The sequence below is a fragment of the Pempheris klunzingeri genome, chromosome 18 (assembly GCF_042242105.1).
Source record: "Pempheris klunzingeri isolate RE-2024b chromosome 18, fPemKlu1.hap1, whole genome shotgun sequence".
Lineage (NCBI taxonomy): Eukaryota > Metazoa > Chordata > Actinopteri > Acropomatiformes > Pempheridae > Pempheris > Pempheris klunzingeri.
In genome coordinates, this window is record NC_092029.1 from 11105493 (window position 1) to 11123677 (window position 18185).

Sequence of the window (18185 nt, forward strand, 5' to 3'; positions counted from 1 at the left end):
CTTACTAAATAGGAATTAGTAAAGAGTATATAGTGACATGTACAATGTGCAATGCCTCCCCTTGTACAACATTTTGTTTAGATACTCTTAACCCTATTTCTTTTTATTTTATTTTCTAAGTTAATACCTCCTATGTTGGCTCACACCACACAAAAATGGAAATGAGGACAAGTACTTAAGTAATTATCATAATTTTATGCAGCTTTGTGTTCCGTGGGAACTGGTTCAGTGTCGCGCGGTGTATAACAGGGGACAGGATAAAATGTAGGACTTTGCCCTGGAATGTCGAGCCAAGGCCTAATTCTGACCCCATCTTGCGTGTTCCCTTTACCCCTCTGTCCCTGGTTCTCTCTGCTTAAATGTAACCCTGGCTGTCCCAATCCGTGTGGAAACATATTACGAGGGATTGCCTGCTGGCTTGAGACGAAACTCAAGCAATTCTCTAGACATTGATAGATTTTTATCATTTCAGTATATAAACGTCCAAGCTTTTCCGTTCAGTGTAGATTTAGTTATGAAATTGAACAGTTCTGGGACATGCCCTGCCTGAGAAAGCAGTGACTTAGATCCTGAAAATATTTTTCACTTTGGTGAGTCATGCATCTGTGAATTTTTGCCCACAGGTACTCAGAGGCTTTGATCCTAGAGGACTGGGTTTGTGGGATATGGCCCAATAGCAGCAGCCCGTGATGCCGGACCATGACAGCGACTCCCTCCTGAACAGACAGACCAAGCGAAGACGTGTGGACATTGGTGTTAAGAGGACCGTGGGCAGCACAGCCTCCTCCACAGCAGCAGCCACAACAGCAACCACTGATAATATTGCCCGCGCCAAAGCAGCCATTTTCAGTGCCATGAACTCTCTGAGCTCCCACTCTCACCACGGATCAGACACCGACTCCATGGAGTGCTCTGTAGTGCAGCCACATGGTGGGCCTGGCGTTGTATCAGCCAGTGACAGTGAGTCCAAATCCAATGTGCTCCGGAAGCTGCTGAAGAGGGCCAACTCGTACGAGGACACCATGATGCCCTTCCCTGGCACCACCATTATCTCCCAGCTTCTCAAGAATAACATGGCTAAAAACGGAGGAGGACCCGAGAGGGGAGAAAGAGGGGACAGAGGGGACAGAGGGGACAGAGGTGACAGAGGTGACAGAGGGGAGGTCGGCTTCCCTGGATCAGGGCTCTCCAATGCAGGTTCAGATGCTCCCCAGGAGGATGCCTGCAGTAACTCCTCCCAGGACAGCACACCTCAAGAGTGCTTGTCACCGTTTGGTCGTCCTCCTGGCCTGGCCACCTTTGACATGGAACGTCTCAATGATGAACACCTGCGTGCCAAGCGAGCTCGTGTAGAAAACATTATACGTGGCATGAGCCACTCACCCAGTGTGGTGGTGCCTGCTGCTTCCCGTCATGAGCGTGACCATGACATGGATGGAGAAAGGGAGATGGAGCTAGACTGTCCACCCCCTCAGTCTCAGCAGCAGGCCCCCAGCAGCCCACGGGGAGGCGAGGTGTGCAGCAGCAGCAGTCGAGAGAACAAGCGTAAGCAGCGCCTGCCTCAGCAACAACAGCAGAGCTTCACCCAGCTGGTGTGCCAGAGGAAAGAACAGAAGCAGGAGGAGCGACGGCAACTCAAGCTGCAGCTGGAGGACATGCAGAAACAGCTACGCCAGCTGCAGGAGAAGTTCTTTCAGATCTATGACTCAACCGATGACTCAGAACACAACGACCTCCACAATGACCTCCACAACGACATAGGAAACATGTCTGAGGACAGCCCAGCCAGGTCTGACACCGGTGGCGATGACCGGGGTGGAGATGACTTGCGCTCTGACAATGAGATGTCTGACATGGACCCTGGCCATTTCCTGGATAGGGCGCGGGCACTGCTTCAAGAGCAGGCCCTGCTGGCAGATGGAGAGAAGCCGAGAAGAGAGGGGCTCGGCCGGAGCAAAGGACAGGGAGGTCCAGGCTCCTCCATGCACGCTGAAGGTAAACAGCTGGCAGAAACACTAAAGCAGGAACTCAATTCAGCCATGACCCAGGTGGTGGACACAGTGGTTAAGGTGTTTGCCAAGCCTCCACGCCCAACACCCCAGCAGGCCTTCCCCCCTCTTTCCATACCTCCTGAAAGATTTCCTACTGTTGTCAATGGAGACAACCCCAACTTCCACACCGCCAACCAGAGGCTGCAGTGTTTCGGTGATGTCATCATTCCCAATCCATTAGACTCCTTTGCCAGTATGCCCGGGATGCCAGGTTCTACCAATGACCAAACCGAGGCGCTGCCCTTGGTCGTGAGGAAGACTCCCAGTGAGCACCACCACCACCAGTCCTCAGCTGTGGGTGCCCATGGCGGGCACCACCACCCCGCCCTTCACCCCTCATCGCTGTCTGCCTCCATGGGCTTCAGCCCCCCATCCTTTAGACATCCATTTCCACTGCCTCTCATGGGCTACCCTTTCCAGAGTCCCCTCGGTGCACCCACAGGTGGCTACCCAGGAAAGGACCGTTCCTCACCAGACTCCATGGACCTGTCCCGGGAGACCACCAGCCTGAGGACCAAGATGGCATCAGGTCACCACCTGGGGCACCATCACCGCTCTTGTTCACCAGCGCACCCTGGCAGCACAGCGGAGGGACTCTCTCTGTCCCTCATCAAGTCTGAGTGTGGTGACCTCCAAGACATGGCTGACATCTCACCCTACTCAGGCAGCAACGTATCCTTTTAAAAAATCTGGTTGTGTGTGTGTGAGTGTGTGTGTTTGGCAGGGGGCGGGTTAAAAGCCAATAATAGGTTAAAGTGTTTTAACTCTACGAGGCCCATTTCAGACAAGCTCATGCCTGTGTAAGCCGGGAAAAAACTGAAAACAGGTGATAATTCCTGGTAGACAGGTGTGAAACGCTGCATCTGAACCATGGAGTTAAAAATCAAATCTTTTTTAGCCTGTTTGAAACTAGCCTAAGAATCTGAGAAATTGTTGATGAATCACTTTTCCTCCCACTGCTGTTCTCTTCTCCATTGTACTGCATTGTTGTATTTATTTTTAAACTCATACCTCTTCCTTCTCACAGCACCATACAGCCTTTTCTTCCATCTTCAATCCTAAGTGCTTTAAAAGCTTTCTTGTCACATATCACTTACTCTCAAAGATTAGGTCCCCATGACATTTACTGCCCCAATTCCTTTTATAAAAATGGCCTGAAAGTACAAGGGGGTAAATAGCATTCCGAAACTTGGCACACAATAGTGTTATATAGCCTCCCTTATAGTTTAACCCCAGCGTGCCCCAATCATGCCCTACGGATAAAGAGGCTATCCCCTATGGGAGGCTCAAATTGAATCCCCTGGAGACTCGGGACTAACAGCTTAAACAGATACATTCAGGCCCTTCTCTGTTTCCCCTGTACCTCCTTAGTCCCTAAGTATTCAACACCCCTTAACCCTTATGAAAGTTTGATTCGCGTCACACTGGTTGTCCATAGAAAGCTTTGTCTTCAAGTCATTAACATTCATTACGTGATTAAGAAATTAATCCAACAGCTTTTTACCTGTTGGGGCTTTATTAGTTAAGTGAATATGTATATTTAACACTTTGGATGCCTTGTTTTTGGTGTGTACCTGAGTGCCTAGCCTTTTTCAAGTATGTGTGTGTGTGTGTGTGTGTGTATGTGTTTTTGTGTGCATACATGTCACAAAAGGTTCGCCTGAGGACTCGGTAAAGATGTATATTTATGATTGCTTGTGTTTTCTCTTGTGTTCCTCTTATCATCCATCGCTGTTGTAAAAAGCCCACAATCATTGTCGTTTCTTTTCTCTTTTTTTCATTTCATAAAGATCTGTCAACAGCCCGGGGGGCCCTTCGGCTGTTGCTTGGCAGCCAAATACTTCTTTTTTTGTTTTCCCTCCCTGCAAACCCCCCTCCTCCCCGTCTTTTCTTTGAAGCGGACGTTAACAGGTGTTTGCAGCGAGCTGTTTATCTTTCATTACCTCGCCTTGTCTTGTCTTCTGACCCAAGGGTGAACGCTTTCCAGAGATCCATAATCCTTTGCTTCTATGGGCTCCCGATGGAGGGATGAAAAGAGAAAAGGGAGAGAGACATACAGAGACTGAGAGAAAGTAGAAAACAATCAAACAGTAACCACATATGCCAGATGCTGTGGCTTTTATTGTAGCATTTATAAATTCAGGGCATTAACAGATGTACTCGCCTAAATGGAAAAAATAGCCAGAACAACATGTCCACATGTGTTGTTTTCATTTTTCATATTTCATTTTTGATTCCCAGAGCTTATTCCACAGGTTTAGGAACAAAGTTTGGCATTTACAGGATAGTTTTTTTTAAATCATAATTTGTATGACATTTATGAATGAGTTTATTTGTATTTGTACTCTCTCTGTTTATAGCTGGTTCCACTGATATGGAATTTTTTAATGTTTCTTTAGCTTTCTTATTTTTTCTGAGCCTCAGAAGGCAGAGACAGCTTGTCAGACATTTTGAGAGGGGTGTTCAAGTTCACCAGCTCTCAGCAGCGTTATGGAGCAGATGGCTGCTATCAATTTCCTCATTTGTTCTCAGTCCGACTCCAAATATTCTTGTCCTTACACCTGGAATTAGGAAGTGGTGCAGCTATTTTCCTCTCATGACTTTGGGCTTTGGGGAAGTGTTGTGAGAATGATGATGTCTTGTCAGATGTGGCAGCCGAACAGTGGGCCAGCTGGTATGAGTGCACCATCATGACAAAATAATAGCCTTGCACGCCACCCCTAAGTCCAATCACAATTACATTTGCAAGCTGTGAGTGAATTGGAGATGAAAATGCCTCATCGGGAGATATGAGACTTCTTAATTGTGGTCTGAAGGGAGGTGATATTGTGTTTATGGCTTCCGAGGTAAAACCTTAATATCTTTGTTTTAAAATAATTTTTAATTTCAATGATAAGGCGAAAGCGATGCTAATCCTAATTGAAAAAGCAAAAACAAATCAATCTGAGTGTAAGTGCGCAGCTCTAACCGCAAATAAAGCCCACCTTGCCTGACTGAAAGAGAGCTCTCTTTTTCTCCGTCTCTCCTTCTCCCTCTCCCTGTCTGAGGATCCATTGTATCCTCTCCACTTGGAGCAGATGGTGTGGTGTGGAGAGTGAAGTGCTGCTCTTTTGGCCAGGCCTGACAGAGTAACACCAGTCTGCCAGGGTTTCCCCCACAAGACCCTCACTGCGTATACAACTAACTCTCTCTCTCTCTCTCCCTGAATCAGACAAAGTAGACAGGGTCTTTAAGGAGCCAACCCAGTGTGGTTCACCATTTGCTGGCTTTGCTGTGTAACCCTGAGGCCAAGGGCAATCCAATCTAGCAGCTGATGCCTTCTTCCCACTCTATAGTTACAGCTACATCTGGACACTTGACTGATTTTAACGATCACAGCCACCCCCGTAGATCATAAATAATGTCAAGCAATGTATTTTGACCACTCAAGTGTAAACAGTCTTCATGAAAACTTAGGGCAGCATCTTCTGTCTAATTTAAAGCCCTGTCTTGCTTCTGCTTAATGAAAACCCTTGTTGAAGCGGACTGAGAGTTTAACATGCAGCCCACCCCCATCCCCATTCCCTCTTCAATGTCTTATCCTCCAGATTGATATTATCAGATGCATTATACGGCCGTTAATTCACCATGGAAATGGCTTGGGCCGTTCGGTGGCGCAGATGTGTTTCAGTCCCCCCATCACTGGCTGAGACCAAAGCCTCAGAGCCCCTCTTCTCCTTCTCCTCCTCCTTCTTTTGCTCCTCCAAGGGTTTGGCAGCGGCAGAGAGGCTGGGGGGTAGGGGTGGAGCAGAGGGAGGAGAGGGGGATGTAATTGAAGGTTGGAACCATACTATCCCTCAAGGTGCCCCCACCAGCCCATCTCCATCCTCTACGCTGTTCAATCCAGGCGATCCATTAGGAAGACAAGGCCCCTGACATGTATTTGAATATGGCCGATGTGAGCGTGAGAAGGTTTTTCGTGTTGCTTGGGCCAGTGTTTGGGACTATCTCCTAGACCTTGTTTTGTCACTGATATGAAGCCAATATCAGACAGTCATATTCCGGCTTGGCATGTGTTGTCGCCAAGCCATTAGGCCTTCTTACCCGTCACTGGCGTTAACTGCTGTCTTTGTCTGTGATATGCAAATGTCTCCTTTTTTCGTCTTCCTTTTGGGTGGAGGTTAGCACGGGGTGTAGGCAAAGGCGCTTGCGTATTTTGACTGTGAAATGAGCCTCCTCATGTAAAAGCATCGGCTGTAGTGCTGGCCAGCGCTTTATTTACCGTGACGCTCTCACACCTGATACGAACGATGCTAATTGCAAACAAATGGTTTTGCTTTGGTGCACCGTCTTCAGCCCCCCTCCAGCAGCCCTGCATTCATGCCTGAAAGAATATTTGGTTACCCATCATCCAAATTACTATTTCTTGCTGCTCTTAGTGCCAATTAGTAACATTGCACTTGTGATAACATCAGTTGCTGCACTTGCTTGTTTCCCTCCAAATAGTTGTTGATGTCCTTAACGGCAGCGATTCTCAGATACAAGAGGGTCTCTCCCCTAATCACCTGAAGAAGGCCAAGCTCATGTTTTTCTACACCCGTTACCCGAGCTCTAATATGCTCAAGATGTTCTTCTCTGATGTCAAGGTAAGTCCAAACATGTCCATCCTCTAAAGGCAGTCTTAATTTATGTGCACACTCTCACTATTTTTAAACCCATCTGTTGTACCTTAATCTTCCTGGGGTGGTGACTGATTTTACTGCGTGTAACAAGTGTAAGGATGGATAACACTCTTTTGCCTCTGTTTCTTATTTTCCGTCTTTTGCCGCAATTCCCAAGTGTACATTTGTTAACTCACCTGCTTTAAAAGGAAGTGTTTGATTTATTATTTGTGGTGTGCAAGCTTCAGTTGCCGTGAACACTGCATGTTTGTCTTGAAATGAGGCTCTAAGTTATGGTTTTATGCAAAAGATGAAAGAAGAGGAAGTTGAATGGGTTTACATGAGGGAGCTGGAGAGCCTATGAGTATTCTAAAGATAAAGAGTGGGATGAGTAATGGAGGGGTGGAGAGGGCAGAGAGGAGGATGCAGCCTAGAGACGGAGGAGTGGTTATCTGAGCAGGTGTAGAGAGGATGGTTTGATAGAGGGAGGGGAGAAGAGAAAGAGCCGGTTTAGGGGAACATGCTAAGGATGAACGTTAGCTCGGCTGAGAGTTTAATGAAGGAAATTTGGAAAACAAAGCACAATATGTATGCTGTACAAAAAAACAAGAACAACAGCACAATGGCCGTTGTAGTGTGTGCGACCGAGTTTGTTGATGGAGTTGTTGTTTTGTGTGTGTGCCCCTCTCGGGCCATACGGAGGGGTAAACACTGTGACATATCCAGGCCATCTTATTCAAATTAGAAGATAAAGGTCCCCTTTTTTCCCAGCTGCCCCCTCTTGGATGCCGTCGCCACCAACCAAGGCTCGCGGGTCACATGATCCTCTCTCAGCACATCATTGGTCTGATTGAAAAGGAGGGTACATGTTGGCGAAGTTGGTAGGCACATGTAAACTTGAGGATTGTTAAAACAAATCCTCAATATTAAAATATTCCACTGATTTGATATTGGGAGTCTTTTCTGCTGTTGAACAATTACAGCAACAATTACTATCTACAATTTTAGCCACTTTGTTTCACTGACTAATCACTCCCGATGAGGTGGCCTCTTCATCATGCCTCATCAGATACTTAAACAAGGTCAAGATAGTTAAGGGGATTATGAGTCACATTCGTTTGTTTTTGTTTTCAGTAAAGGACAATGGGCTCAAGCTTTAAGTTAGCAAATATGTATGGGAATGAGACTGACGATCTAATTAGATTCAGCCAGTGTGGCCTCTTAGCGAGTGGCTGTCCTCAGACATAGGTCTTGAAGGCTAATCAGGTCTTGACTAATCAGGTCTTGACTGTGAAGAACCTAATGAACGTGGGAAGTGGGTTGTCCTAACAACTGGGGGACGCTGTAGCTGTTGTTCTGCTTGACTAAGCTCCTTTAAGACTGTCGTGACTTTTTCTGACTTCTGGTGTTTTTGAAATGTTTTGACAGATGTGACATAATATCATCGGCCGACAGTATCATCCCACTAGCTTTAAGACGTCTCATTATTATAGCTGATATTCTTTTGATGAAGGGTGAATAATTATAACAGATTAATGAACAGATTAAATAAAGGCAATTACTAAAGACAGCTTAAGTTCTTGTCTTTGTATATAGATACGTAGTGTGCGGATGTGCTATGTATGAATTATAGTCTGTTTAGGTCTTGATATGTTGCAGTTGAAATATTTTGCTTTCTTTTTCAAGCTAACACAACCTGACGCACACCTTGCTTTCTTTGTCTATCTCTCTGTGGCTCTTTTAGCGACAAGCCTCAGTATTTGGGCCAGTCATGTGCTGTGGAGCAGCGGAGGTCAGGAGGGTTTTCCCTTTTCTATATGTCATTCCTTCTCTTTTCTTTTTTTTCGCTGATGGTGTGGCATGGTATGTGTGCCTCGGCGGGGCCGGGGAGAAAGAAAAGCCAGCCGCTGGATTTGAGTCGCCGCAGTAACAAAAGCCCGCTTTCCAGGGCCGCTTTTTGTGTGCAGTCAGCCAATAGGCAGCCGGAGATTATCTCCCACAATTCACCCCTGCGAAAACAGGAAACGTTGGAAAGCCCTGATGACTGTGAAGGGGCTTACGAGAGAGAGGGAGAGAGAGAGAGAGAGGGAGAAAGAGAGAGAGAGAGAGAGAGAAAGAGGGAGGCCCGTACAGGCTTCTGTGTCTTTCTGCTCTCCTCTCCGGTTGTTCTGGATGTAGCTTAGCACTCTGAGGTCATCTGTGTGCTTTCTGCTCCATTGTTGACCACTATGTCAGAAAAAGTGTTGGCGAGAGACACATTTTGGCCTCTTATACGAATGCTTTTCAGCTAAACATTTTCAATCCTCAACCAAGAGACAGAACTGTAAAAACAATGGCACTTCATATTAATAAATTAGTTGACGTGTGTGCAGAAGTTTGGGACTGACAGTCAAAGCCCCTGAATAGCTCAGTTAGGTGACTAATATAGTTTAGACCAAGGATACTTGAGTGTTTTCCTATTCTGGACTTAAGTATGCGCCTGTGTATGAGCAGAATGCGTGTGTCTATGTGTGTTTGTGTGTGTGCGCCACTTTCTATCTTGTGCTGTTAGCACTAAGCGCTGACCTTTCACAGGCTCTTGAGTGTGAGTGTGAGAAACACGCTCTCGCTGTCTCTCTCTCATCTGCCTCTCAGCCAGGCGCACACACACACACACACCCTTATACACACTTATATACTCAAACGCAGTGTGTCGACTCAAACGCACACACAACTACACACACACACACACATTTTCCTTGCTGCATCTCTTGTCTGTGCTGGCTGACCCCTGCCAGCTCTGATTAAGGAGCTGCAGTGATGTGCTCCTTTGAACCAATTCCCTCCTTTTACACTGAACACACTCGTCCTTAGCCGCTATCAGGGGTCCTCTGTCCCCCACCAGCAACTTAATGAACCAAGACTGCTGGAAGCTGCAGGAGGATTTGCCAGAATTGAGTCCCTGAGTGTGCTGGGAGCAGTTGATGCGGATATAATGTAATTTAGTGCATTTACCTGCATGTACAGTAAATATTGCGTGTTTTGTGTGCCCCGTGCTGTGATTGAGCCACAGTTCAGTTCAGCTGCACACGCCCTAATACATCTTCTCCTGAGCTGTCGGTATAATAAAGTAATCCTTGTCCAAAGTGACAAATCTATCCGTCACTCGGCTGCAGTGACACCAAAGGTCCCCTGCATGAGCGATGGTAACTCTTTCACTGACTTTAATCTCAGTATGTAGTGCTCAGTCTCGCACGCGCTCAGATGCATGTGTGCACACATGCTCGCATAGATCGACACCAATTCCCTAATGTCTGAGATTTACACCCAATAAGACTTGTTTGGCTCCCGGACACGAGGAAAGGTTTGTACTGTGCTGACAACTTCAATGAGTTAGTGTTTTTGTGCTCTGTCACACTCCGACTGTCTGCTACATTGTGTGTGTTTAAGAATAGCCCTGTGCAGCCGATGTATTTGTAAGTGTCAGTAGTTTGTTTGTTTGACACTCCGATGTCACGACCCCAGCTTGCTGACTGCTCACGTTCCGACCCTCTGCCCCCCCCCCGCCAGTGAAACGCCATTGTCCGATGGCACTGACCTGCACCCGTCCTCCTCTCCTCCCTGCCCCCCTCCTCCCTCCCTCATTTCCCCATTTATGCTCACCCTGCACTTTACGACAGCCACCATACTACCCCCCCCCCCCACATGCACCCTCCCAAACCCCCGCCAAACAATGTCAAGCGGACTTATTCTTTTCCACTCCGCCATTATGTCATCTGCTGATCATTCCAGAAAGGCACGGCCCTCTCCTTTAGCCCTGTCCCATCTTGCTCCAACTCTTTCTCGGCTTGCGATTCGCCAACTTTTCTGCCCGTCCTTCTGTTCTGTTGCCTCGGCCTCCCATCTTCACGGGCTTGCGTGTTTGACTGCCATCCCAGATCGTGAAGAGTGCGTGTGCATGTTTGTGCGTGTCTGTGTGTTGTCGAACAATAGCCAGAGCCTAATCTCCATGTCAAAACCGCTCTGCCTCCCCAGCGAGCAGTCCGCTCAGCGTTTAGTAGCGTTTTGTCCCCCCATTCTTCCAGCACCACAAAAAGAGCAGGGGGTGGGGGGGGTGGGGGGGGGGTGAAGGCCTGTGTGTGTGTGTGTGTGTGTGTGTGTGTAGAAGAAGGGTGTGGATGATGGTTAGGGCTATCAAGCATTTCACAGACTAGAATTTTGAATCTTTAAGATGTCCTTTCTAGGAGTCACTGAGAAGAAAGAAGTAAAGGTGGTATTTGTATGCCAGTCAGAGCGTTCGGTGGGGGCATATTAAGGTGACTGGACTAGACAGCTACCCTGACCCCCGAGGTCCTTCTCTAGTGGCTTGGATGTTTAGACAGTCTGTTTTCACTGCTGAGACCAGGCGGAAAAAGAGCCGGGACTAGGCGAGGCTCTTAATAGGTTTACCCTGTCCTATTGAATTCAGCCAAGCAGCACAGATCAGATAGCCACAGCCTTCTCCGCAATGCTTATCATCTCTGTCTTTCTCTTTCTTTTTTTTGTTCTTTTTCTTCTCCTTTCTGCCTGGGAGGTGCAGAGAGGGGAGGAAAATCAGGGTGTAATTGGTGAACGGGGTTAAGTACATGTTTGAGCCCCCTGCGGGCCAGGGCGCTTCAGATGATGACTTAATCGTTTTTCTGGTCAATTATGTGTTTGCGGTCTCACTCCCCCCCCCCACCCCACCTCTCTCTCCACTCTCAGGGTTATGATAGGGGGGAGGTCTGCTCCCTGTGGGGTAGATGAACCACACACACACTCTCACCCTCCCTTCTTGCTCGCTGTCTTACTTAATGTCTCTATTATCATCCCTAACAGTGATCTGTCTTGGTTTTGTCTTTTATCTTTCCCTCCCCCCCGTTTCTTCACAGTCTTTTAAGTTATCACCTCACATCTTGACTCCCTTACGTGAAGTGACACGCTGTCATCCCTGCACTTCTACACTTCTTCTTTTCACTCATACTCAAATCCAATGGGATATTTACAGATCCCACTGGATTTCCACTGAAAATGTCTTTGGATTTTAAGTGATATTTGACTTTTTTCTTTTCAACCATACTAACAGCCTAAACAGTGCTAACTCCTGTTCATCTCTCGTTCCAGTTTAATCGCTGCATAACCTCCCAACTGATCAAGTGGTTCAGCAACTTCAGGGAGTTCTACTACATACAGATGGAGAAGTTCGCCCGCCAGTCCATCAACGACGGAGTCACTGGAACCGAGGAGTTGACCGTCAGCCGCGACTGCGAGCTCTTCCGAGCCCTCAACATGCACTACAACAAGGCCAATGACTTTGAGGTAAACACCGACACTTTCAGTGATTTAATACAGACCAAATCATACAAGCTGAATGTTCTCAGCGGGAGGAGGAGCTGAGAGCTAAAGCAGTCCGTATTAAAAAAAAAAAAGAATTTCACCTGATACCTTGTGATGCAGACGGGTAGTGTGACACCATCTCACTGTGTCCTCTCTGACACCGCCTCGCTGTGACTGTTCTCAATGCTGAGTTCAAGTCTCTTATACATCCTGCTGCACTCTGCACACTGTACTATAATGTATATCGTGGCCATTCTGTGAAAATCCGCTCTAGGATAGCCTCATTTTCAGCTTAGTTCACTGATAACTATGATTTTTTTTACATAACTCAAAATCACCAAATTTGGTAATTTTCACTGGACAGCAATAATTTGATGAAAACATTTTTTCTAAATGATGCATCACAGGCTTCAGTTGTATAGAGATGTGAGGAACTCTCATCCAATGAGGAAGAAAGCTTGCGAACACCTAACTAATTTCGCCTCTTCCTCACTGTTAATTTCCCTTTGGTGGAAAGTGTCTGTGTATGCGTGTGTGTGTCATAGTTTTTGAGAAACCACCTTTTACTTCCCTCACTTTTACGTCCTCATTTACCTATCAGCTGTGGTGAGATGTTTATGTACGTGTCTTCTAGTGTATTGTAATCATAAATTCTCATCAGACAATGTTAATGTTTCATTTTTCACACTTCTCCTTTTGCCACCGTCTGTGTGTGTGTGTGTGAGAAACATTTCAGGATCGCCAGCGCTCTTTCAATGTCAGCTGACAATAGGCCTTTAAAAGGCTTGTGTTAAGAAGGACCTGGAGTGATCTGGGTTTGTGTGTGTGTGTGCGTTAGTAAGATCGAGTCTATGTGCGAGTGTATGTGTGTGAGTGTTTTGTTGTTGCTGCATTTCCCAGTGTCCTGTTCACCTCGAAGGGTACAGCCGTCCCTTGGACCGGCCTGGCATGCTGGCAAAGCACTTCTCCAGTGTGTGTGTGTGTGTGTGTGTGTGTGTGTGTGTGTCACTTTGAGGGGGGAAAAAATCTCACTGTTATCAAGGTTAAGCGTCCTACTGTTTTAGTGAGAGGAAGGGGAGAGAAAGAGGGGGAGAGGGGGAAGAGGGAGATGGATAGATAGGGGATAGAGGGTGAGAGCTCAGAGACAAAGGAAAGAGCGATGAAGGGAGGGAGGGAGAAAGGGAATCGAGGGGAAACAGAAAGGGGAGAAAGAAGGGTAGAAGGAGAGAGGGGGAAAGAGAGATGACGTGCAGGAGAGAAGTGCCCTTGCGAGCAGTGGGAGTTTTGCAGCGCTCACATTTAGAGTGCTTCACCCTCTTTCTCTCTGTTTACGTCTATCTCTCTCTGTCCGTTATTCGTCCACTGGGGCTCCTCTGTGTGCACCCAAACACACACACACACTCACATTTCCCCACATCCATCTTCAGCCCTCTTAAGGGAGGCTTTGAAAGACTCTGGCAGGCAGAAGCACTTGTATATATGAGGTCTCAATAAGCCCAAAGTCCATCAGAGCGAAGCACAAAGAAAAATGACACGATTCCTCCTGTTCAGCTGCTCATGACTGGTGCGGGAATGATTTGTTTAGTGACTAGGGAATAAGTTTAAATCAAGACGACAAGAGTGACTTTAAATAGGTGCGGCAAAGTTTAGATTTTTACACCCCCAAAGGAAAGGCTAAGCGCAGTAAGGAGAGCACCGTTAAAGGATAAAAACAGTATTTTCTGAGTTTGTTCTGGACGTTTAGGTTTCATTTTTCCTGATCCTGGAATCAGGGCTTATTTTCCTTCAAATGCATGTTTCTGTTTTCATATCAAATTATGCTCTGCTTATGATAAATCACCTGACACCCACAACAGGAAATGGAAGTCCCTGTTGGGAAATAATATCTCAGAAACACACAGCTTCATGAAACTTGATTTTTGTATGCATGTCCTTGTTTTTGGGCCTGTGTTATTTGTCAAAACAGAAGTTTAAAGATCCCCTCCGGGACAGGATGTAACGTAAAAATATTTTTTTTCCCGCAAAAATGTTCAATCACTTGGTTAAACATTTTTAAAACTACACGTATTCCTTCGTCCAGAATTGAATAGTCCAGAATCTATCAAATACTGTTCAATTAAAGAGCTTCTTCTACTTGACAGAAAAGTCCATCCTCACTGTACGTGTAAATCTTTTCACAACTTGTGTGTTAAATTTTAGATCAGACCACAAGTGGCTTCCAGAGTTGAAATATCACAAAAGCAAGCTTGTACACAAGTGCACTCGATAACCTTCCTCTTTCAGTTACATTTGAAAAGCAAAGAAACAATGAGCAAAGCTTGTTTTTTTGTTTTGCGCTTTCTGTGTGGGTTTGACTTTGTGCCTTAAGAATAAGTAAATGTTAAAAACAGCCAAATGCGCCCTGGACGACGGAAGGCAAACGTAAATAATTTTTTGAATGACACTCTGCGTTAAAGGAATGAAACGGATCAAAAGACTCTTAGATAAGGTTGTGTGACTCACATTATACAGGACATGGACAGAACAACCTCTAGGGAGAAAGTGCAAATTCACGCAAAACGTTGCACCTAACGAAAACGCAGTACCTGCCCTAACAGAGATAACGTGTCATCTTTTACCCCCCCGACAAACCCCTTCTTTCTGAGTCACATCTCAGACAAAACTGTCATTCTTCTCCTGGCACCAGGAAGCTGCTGTTAAAACAGGCTTAAGGGGAACAGCCTATTTGCATACATAAATGTGAAAATTTGCAAGAAGACAGAGAGAGAGGAAAAGAGTGAGAGAGGCCAGGTGAATAAGTCTTCTGTTGGCCGAGGAGCTGCAGTGGTGAGGAGGGAGGGAGGGTGTTTTGCATATTAAGGTTTTTTTTGCTAGGCAGGTGTCTGAGAGATACAGCAGCTGATTAGAGTTTAGCACAAGGAAAATTTGCCCAGCCATGCAAATTCTAACCCCCCTGACAAACCAACCGCCTTGGTGAGCACGAAGACTCTGCGTGTAAGTGTTTGTGTGTGGCGTTTTGGTGTGTGTGTGTGTGTGTGTGTGTGTGTGTGTGTGTGTGTGTGTGGGTGTTGTTTGTGTGTATGAACGTGTGTGTTTGTGAGCGCGGGTGCGTGGGTTGTGTGTTTTTCGCTGTTTGATGTTTGTGTGGGAATGGTGTGTTTGTGTGTATTATGTATGTGCATGGACACAGTTGTTATGTTTTTCCGTCGTGTGTGTGTGTGTGTGTGTGTGTGTGTGTGTGTGTCTGAGTCATAGAGGTAACGTGGAGATGGAAATGTACTGGATGTGTATCAGGATGCCCCCAAGGCCCTTTTCTGTGGATCTCTCCCCTTTCTCCTCCACCTCCTCCTCCTCCTCCTCCTCTTCCTCCCCTACCTGCCTGCACCACCACTTGAAACAGGAGCCTACGCAGATTCAGCAAGCGCACACACACACACACACGCAGAGTTTTCCCTTTGCCAGATTCTGCATCATCAAAGTTCCATCCACCTTGGTGGCGTCTTTGGAATGAATATGTCCTCTGTTTCAGTGATCACACACGCACACACACAGACACACACACACACACACACAGACACAGACACACACACACACACGTCTGTGGCCTTTCTTGTTTGATGCTAATCTGCTCTGTCACTGTGCTGGCCTAATACGCTCCCCATCTCCCTCCCAGCTCCTCTTTTGTCGCGATTGTTTCCCCTTTTCCTTTCATATCCCTCCTCCCTCGCTCCCTCTCGTCGTTCTCTCTTCCTTCTGTTGCCTCTCTCCTTTCATTCTTTCATCCTCCTCTTTTGCATGTCTTCCGTTATCCCCCCTCCTCTCCCTCGCTTTTTCCCCCCATTAGGAAGTTTTAATGGCATAATTGTCACATTCCTTCTGGCACAATGAACACCAGCGGTAATTAAAGAGCTTGCCGTTAATTACCTAGACCCCGGCTTTACTTTCCTCTTTTCTCAGCCCCCCTCCTGATCCCCTCTCCTCTTCTCTTTCTTCTCCGCTTCTCATTCGCTCTGTCCATCGCCATCAAAGTCTTCCGAAACACACCCGGCCTCCCAAAGCCTTGACTTTGAGCGAGGAGCGCTTTCATGTGAGGACTCAAGTGAAAATTCTCGCTTAGTGTCCTTTTCTTTTTACTCCACAGCCCCCTCTGTCTGTCTTTGAACCCCCAATGACAACACACATCATCTTTCATAAGACAGGAATGTGTGTGACCTGGTAATGGGTTAGTGACAGAGAGAGGGGGTGAGAGAGAGAGAGAGAGAGAGAATGAGGTGGGGTCTGATAGGGAGGCAGTTTTATGATGGCTCTGGGAAACTCTCAGATTTCCATAAGACAGACTAGGCCAAGTTTCCTCTGTCAGTGACCACTCCTCCCACAGAGGACACACACACTCACACACACACGCATACATACACACACGTTGGCATTTAAAAGAGGAAGTCCCTATGATCTCTATGAGAGAGGGAGGGACCAGCGAACGCGGTGAGAAGCCTTCGTCCCTACACACACGCAAAGTATCGTGTGTCCTCCCTTATCAGCTGCTCTTTCTCCTATTAGAAAGACGTCTCACTCCTTTTGTCCCTCTTCCTCTTTTGTCTGTCCATCCGTCTGTCATCCCTCTATTTGAATTGATAACGCCCCTCCAAAGACACACACTCATCCACTTTTTCTTTTTCATCCAAAGAGGTCGAATAATGAAAGAAAACTTTATAAAATCTTTACTTTTCGCCCCCGTTCCCTCACTCGGCTCGCTTCTGTCCTCGCATGCGGCCTCGGCCTTCTCCCTCTCTTTTCCAGCTTTTCCTCCCGCTCTCTCTCCGTCTCCCTCCTTCCCACTCTCTCTCGGTGCATCTCTAGCTCTCCATCCATTACCAGAGCCACAGAGAGCTGAGAGCAGATGCTGTCTGTCCAACCGCCGTGCCCCATAGCATTGTGTGCTTCACCTCTCCTTCCCCCCTCACTCCCTCGTTCCTCCTCTTTGCGTCCCTCTCGGGGCTCCATTTGTTCTCCACCTAGAGAGGCTAATGTCTGTTTTCTCCTCCTCCTCCTCCTCCTCCTCCTGCTCCTGCTTTTCCCCTCCCTGTCTTACACTCCTTCGGTCCTGCTCTTTTTTTGGTTTTCTCACCACGTAGGGAGGGCATGGTGTGTTTGTGTGTGTGGGGTGTGTCTCTGACCAGGGTTCGACCTCAGGGGATTTGAGGTGAAAAGGTCACGGCCGTTGCACTGGATGCACAGGCAAAGACACAGATACAAATGTGTATAAACATACATAAGTACCTACGAACCCACAGTTGCACACAGGTGTGATGTTTTCAGTAAAAGGCTCTAGGGTTCTCTTTGAAGAGCGATTGAAGACAAAAAGAGGTAGAAGATAGAGGGAGCGAGATGAAAAGCTGGCTCTATAGATTTAGGTTCAGAGCTTCCAAAAATACAACCGATACAATTTGCCAGTGGGTTTATGTCAACCCCACACACACACACACACACACACACACACACACACACACACACACACACACACACACACACACACACACACACACACACACACACACACACACACACACACACACACACACACACACACACACACACACACACCTCCTCTAACCTGCTTTCTCCCCCTCATATCTACAATATCTACTGTCATTCCCCTGGTCTCTATCGCTCCCATTGAGAAAAGGCAGAAACACACCCAACTCCCTCACATGCACATTGGTCATGCATACACATTACAGTATCATATACAGCATCTAATAATCAGTAGAGTGCTTGTATAACCACATTCAATCGTTTGCACCTGCTTTTCTCACCAGAGAAAGCAGACACACCAGCTTCCGTTTCTACGAGAGATGGCACTATTAAGGCAGTAATGATGACCTAAGGAGGGGGCCATCTTATGTTATGCGCTCATATTTATCACTGTGTGAACTGAATCACAGGCTGAGACGTAGAGTTCAACAAGAAAAAACGAAACACTCGCACTGATCAGATTCATCAATTATGTCACAAGAAGTCACAAGACAGTGAGAAGTAATAACTTAGTGGTGCTAATGGGCTGAACAGATTGGTTTAACCTTAATTATAGGCAATTATAGACATTTTTTCCACTAAAAAACTGAAACTGAAAGATTGTTCCAGTTTTATTTACCCATGTTTG

At 46.7% G+C, this 18185-nt stretch overlaps 1 protein-coding gene across 1 annotated transcript in view; it reads left to right on the forward strand.

The window, feature by feature from the left end:
* The first annotated feature begins 689 nt into the window (after window positions 1-689).
* The window catches only part of LOC139218081 (prospero homeobox protein 1-like), a 29858-nt gene continuing 12362 nt past the window's right edge, over window positions 690-18185 (forward strand). Inside the window, exons 1-3 of the mRNA XM_070849617.1 lie at window positions 690-2723; window positions 6569-6676; window positions 11813-12007. Coding sequence (XP_070705718.1) covers window positions 690-2723; window positions 6569-6676; window positions 11813-12007 — 2337 coding nt within the window. The remainder of the gene's footprint in view (window positions 2724-6568; window positions 6677-11812; window positions 12008-18185) is intronic.